Source organism: Muntiacus reevesi, chromosome 1 (genome assembly GCF_963930625.1).
Source record: "Muntiacus reevesi chromosome 1, mMunRee1.1, whole genome shotgun sequence".
NCBI classification, from domain to species: domain Eukaryota; kingdom Metazoa; phylum Chordata; class Mammalia; order Artiodactyla; family Cervidae; genus Muntiacus; species Muntiacus reevesi.
Window position 1 is genome coordinate 187,937,140 of NC_089249.1, and position 5,618 is coordinate 187,942,757.

The 5,618-nt window shown below is 39.5% G+C and overlaps 1 protein-coding gene across 1 annotated transcript; it reads left to right on the top strand.

Annotated features, from left to right (window-relative positions):
* Window positions 1-2,368: 2,368 nt before the first annotated feature.
* LOC136155776 (olfactory receptor 7A17-like) lies at window positions 2,369-3,313 on the top strand. Its single transcript, XM_065917879.1, has one exon. The coding sequence runs from the start codon at window positions 2,369-2,371 to the stop codon at window positions 3,311-3,313; it is 945 nt and encodes a 314-aa protein (XP_065773951.1).
* The last annotated feature ends 2,305 nt before the right edge of the window (window positions 3,314-5,618 follow it).

Consider the following 5,618-nt stretch of genomic DNA (forward strand, 5'->3'; position numbering starts at 1 on the left):
GGTCATTAATGCTCAGAATGGGTCTGTAGATCCACTACATTCAAACGGCTAATATGTGATAGCACTGAGTTTCAAAAGTCAGTTTTCTGAATCAAAAGCTTTGTATTCAAGATCATTTACAAAAGTCTGTTACCATTTATCCTTTAAAATCCTCATCTATTATTGTGTATTGTCTATTTTCTGTTGTCAGTTGTGGGTTTATTCCCTTGGAAGTGTTAGTTGCTCAGTTGTGTCCAACTCTTTGTGACCCCATGCCTGTAGACCACCAGGCTCCTCTATCCATGGGTTTTTCCAAGGAAGAATACTGGAGTGGGTTGCCACTTCCTACTTCAGGGAATCTTCATGACCCAAGGATCAAACCTGGGTCTCCTGCATTTCAGGCAGATTCTTTACCATCTGAGCCACCAAGGAAGCCCTTATTCCCTTTGCTCACTTTCTACTGGAATGCTCCTGTTGTCCTATAATGATTATTCCTTCCTGCTTTGATAAATTGCCCTAGGATATTTTATGAGGTATTTTGAGCATCAAGGTAATATAACTGGTGTTGGAAAGCTACCAGAATCAATGAATCTTCCTCTTTTCCGTGGTCTCTTAGGGACCAGCTGAGTTTATTAAATTTTGCTTTGAGAATGAAAATATTCAATACAGGGTTGTGGGGGACTCGATAGTGTAGATCCTTGATGCCATCAGACTTGCCCTAGAGGATGAAACGTCTGCATAACAGAGGTATACATACCCCAAGACCTGTACCCTAGGACAAGGCAACCACTAAGGAATGTGATCCACAGGTAGACCTTATTTTCTTCCACAGGAATTTTCACTCTCTCAATTTTTTGAACTACTTTTAATTTTCTTTTTAGTGCATACATCTGGCATACATCAGTCATGTCCAACCCTTTCCAAGCCCATGGACTGTAGCCCACCAGGCTCCTCAGTCCATGGGATTCTCTAGGCAAAAATGCTGGAGTGTGTTGCCATGGTCTCCTCCAGGGGATCTTCCCAACCCAGGGATTAAACCCATGTCTCTTGCATCTCCTGTACTGCAGGGGATTATTTACTGCTGAACCACAGGGGAAGCCAAATACAGAGCACAAGGTAGTCATATTTGAGTGGAATATAGTGCATGACACCATCTAGAATTGGGTACTATTTCTACATCTAGGGCAGAGGTAATGTAGGGATGATGACTTTCTTTCATCACTCCTTTCATAATTATTGTGGTCAAAAGTGAGAAGAGCCAGAGAGTAACAAGCCCAGTAAGACATGATGTGTGTAAGTGTGTGTTGTGGGGAGCGAGCAATTCTCTGGGAAGTGATACTTAAATTTATCCACTCCAAAATGTTACCCTTAAAACACAGACACAATAATGTCAACCAGAAGATGCAAATAAAGGAGTCAATTCATTTTAATTCACAGGAATCAAAACAAATATAAAAATGTGAAAGTAACAACATGTGGATGAGGGACTCCTTGTGTCTGAAGGTTCAGCTGTAGCAGGAAGACCTTGTTCCTTAGCATCCTCTGATACCATTTCTCCTCACACTCGCTCTTGCTTGTTCCCCTTGACACTTTTGCTGCCTTTTGAGTCTTCAATATTTGAAACAAGCCCTACCCTCCGGTACTTTGCAGAGTCTTTTCCTAATAGGGCACACTAGGTTCCCAGGTAAACTGATGTCTCTGGATTGTCTTACTTCAGGTCTCTTTCTTTGCAGATCTTCCTGAACTATCACTAAAATGTAACATATACATGCATGGCAATTTATACCTGCCTTTTTTTTTTTTTTTCCCCATATCATCTGTTACCACATGAGACAGCATATGTATATTTTTCCATTGGCTCACTCATATTCTTTCTTCAACTTTGCATTGTTGGAAGTTTTGTTCTCAGCACCTTCACACATTTACCCTAGAAGATGGTTGGTACTCAACATGAATTTTTAGAGTATATGAAAGGCATTTGCTTTAAAACTGTATAATCAGTTGCTATTAATTTCTCCCAATCTGAGGGCTGTCTTTTCACCTTGCTTATAATGTAAATCCATGGATGATTCATGTCAATGTATGACAAAAACCACTACAATATTGTAAAGTAATTAGCCTACAACTAATAAAAATAAATGGAAAAAAAAAAGAAAACAAACAAACAAAAAAATAAAACTGTATAATCATGACCTCTTGGGAAAAAGCTTGAGTGTTAAACAGGAATTTCTAATCATAGATGACACAGTAGATTCCTTAAAGATGATTAAATATTGTAATTCATTGCATTTTGCTGTGTTAATGTGCACACAGGTAGATATTAATCATGCTACTTTTTTTCTTCCCTAGTAGTGATCACCACCACATGATGCAAAGAAATGATACAGGAATGGCACAATTTATTCTTCTAGGATTATCAGAGGAACTAGAACTGCAGCCTCTCATATTTGGACTTTTCCTCTCCATGTTCCTGATCAGTATGTTTGGGAATCTGCTCATCATTCTTGCCACCATCTCAGACTGCCACCTCCACACCCCCATGTACTTCTTCCTCTCCAACCTGTCCTTTGTAGACATCTGTTTCATCTCCACCACCATCCCAAAGATGCTGCAGAACATAAGGACACAGAGCAAAGTCATTTCCTATGAAGGCTGCATCACCCAGATGCATTTTTACATGCTATTTGTAGAGTTGGAGAACTTAATTCTAACTGTCATGTCCTATGACCGCTTCATAGCCATCTGTCACCCTCTGCACTATACAGTCATCATGAGCCCTATTCTCTGTGGACTGATGGTGCTGGTGTCCTGGATGATGAGTGCCCTGAATTCCTTGGTACAAAGCTTACTGGTATTGAGACTGTATTTCTGTTCAGTCTTGGAAATCCCCCACTTTTTCTGTGACTTGAAAGAAGTACTCCAACTTGCCTGTTCTGACACCTTTGTTAATAACACTGTGATGTATTTTGCAGTTGGGCTCTTTGGTGCTATCCCCCTGACTGGTGTATGTTACTCATACTCTAGGATAGTTTCCTCCATATGTAGAATCTCATCAGCTGAGGGGAAGTATAAAGCATTTTCCACCTGTGCATCTCACCTCTCTGTTGCTTCCTTATTCTATTGTACAGGTTTAGTATTGTATCTTAGCTCTACTGGAACCCACAGCTCACACTCAAGCGCAATAGCCTCGGTGATGTACATTTTGGTCACACCCATGCTGAACCCTTTCATCTACAGTCTGAGAAATAAAGACATAAAGAGGGCTCTGAGAAGATTCTTTGGAGTGGCAGCTATGAAAGGGCCATTTGTCCTGGGGCTGAGGAAGTGCTGGTAATTGCAGCGCTCAAAGCATTTGAGTCAGAATTTGGGATTCTTGATCAGATTGTGGAAAGAGCACTTGTAACTTATATATATTGCCTGGCTTTTGCATTCTTTGATTTAAAATTCAGCATATAATTTAAGTAACTCAATTGATTAAGCTTTCTTAATAGCTGATGCATGGACAATTTTCTTTTTTTTCTATTTTTCTACTTTCCATAAATTTTTCCCAAATATGGTTGAGAAATATTTCAAAATTTCCATTTATTTGGTAGGAAAAATTGGATTCCTTAAGGCCTTTATCTTAAGCAACATCCATCTTCTCAAGGATTTTTTAAAAATTCTTCTCTACTCAAGAGGAAAAACTGGCTTTGGCCGCTAAAGTAACTTATAGAATTCAGCTGCAGAGTAAAGTCTGAAACCAATGTTTTGATTTTGGCTCTGTCATTTTTCTGTATCATCAGTTTAACTGTCCTTTCTGATAACATCGACTTTATTCAAGCCACTGAGTTTTACAGATAGTCTCCTGGTGTCATAAAATTATTCAACCTGTGTCTCCAATATCTACCACTTGTTGTTCCTGTTGTTGTTTAGTCGCTATATCGTGTTTGCCTCTTTTGCAATACCACAGACTATAGCCTGTCTGGCTTCTCTGTCCATGGAATTTTCCAGGCAGGAATACTGGAGCATCCCCCTTGAGCCTCCCTCCCACACCATACTACTCCTCTAGGTTGTCACAGAGTACCAAGTTGAGCTCCCTGTGTTATTCTTTTTTGGCTGAAAAATTCCTATGCTGCCTACAATTATGGCTTCTCTATTGGTCTGAACAAGGGATCTTCTCTTTTATAAATTTTGTCATAATCAGTAAAGAATAAGAAACAGTAAAAGAACAATAGCCAGATAAACCATTACACATCTGCTTCCTGCTCAGGAGTCTTCAACCTTCATGGTCAAAGAATGACTCACAATAATCCTTAAATTTTTTACCCAGTCTGTGATTCAGGATCACCATTCATCTGCACACCATGCATGTCCTTCCAACCTCCCCAAGTTCCCTGGAACAGAACCTTAAATGAGATTATTGATAATCCAGTTATGTGAAACAAGTTTAAACAATAATCAGGAATATTGTCTCCAAATCAACAGATATGCTTAAAATAAAAAGTAGTAGACCATTATATCTGCTTTCATTGCCATTTACATTGATTTTTATATCAGTTGACAATTGCTGCATAACAAGCTGTCTTAAATCATATGGTTTATTAAAGTGCCTTTCATATCAAATGAGATCATATAGTTGGTGATGTTCTGGTCCACTTTTCAGATGCTCATAAGTCCATAGAGCTGTAAGTCTCTACATTGTGTATGTTGTGTATGATCCTATCAGTCCAATGTGCTCACTCTGCACCAATGCAGAGTCTTCACAATAATGAATTCAAGAATACTAGACTTTCAACAAACCCCCAAGGCATAAGCCATACTACCTTTGTCTGTAGATACTGGTGTCTCCCACATGTATCACCCTGATTCCTTTCCTTTCATATGTGAGCTTTCTCAGTCCAACTACAAACTGCCAGCTCCTGGAGTTCTTTGCCCAAGAGCTTCATCAGACAAACAGCTTTGTCTGGTCAATCTCTGCCAACTTGCATGGCTATCTACTAGTTACAGTGAAATAATACCGCCTGCAATGTACTTCTTCTCATACAGCACGTCCATGCTTGACCTCTAGAAATTAATTATTAGTAGTACTTTACCTGAAACATGTCTGCCTACAAGGTGATCTTTCCCAGGCAAGCTGTTCCACATCCATGGCTCTCATTGGAGGTGTCTGTCGTTCTTTATGTTTCAAGCTAGTTGGTGTCTTGGGCATCATGCCTCCCCTGGGAGGGAACAGCTCAGTGCCATAAATGGCTTTTTGTGCTGTGATTTCTCCTCCCAAAAGTGAGAGCATATGAGTGAGAGCCCAGCTTCCCCAGCTGTGCAGAAGACCCAGCTCTTTCATGCCCATCCAGAAAATTGACATGAACTTTGTGAGAAGGAAGTGGGGAGAAACTGGGAGAACAGCAGCTAAGACTCTTGAAAGGCATCATAGTTAAGCAGATTCTAACAACTGCATCATGAACTTCATCAGGAAACGTTCTAAATGTGTTGATGAGTGTACATATCTGTGAATGTGCTAAAAAGTTGAATTGTACATTTCAGATTGGTCAATTATATGGTATGTGAATTATATCTCTATAAAACTTAAAAAAAAACCCAACATTTTTTTAAAGAAGAAAAAATTAAACTACAGTTTGCTCTCCCTGATAAGTATACATGGA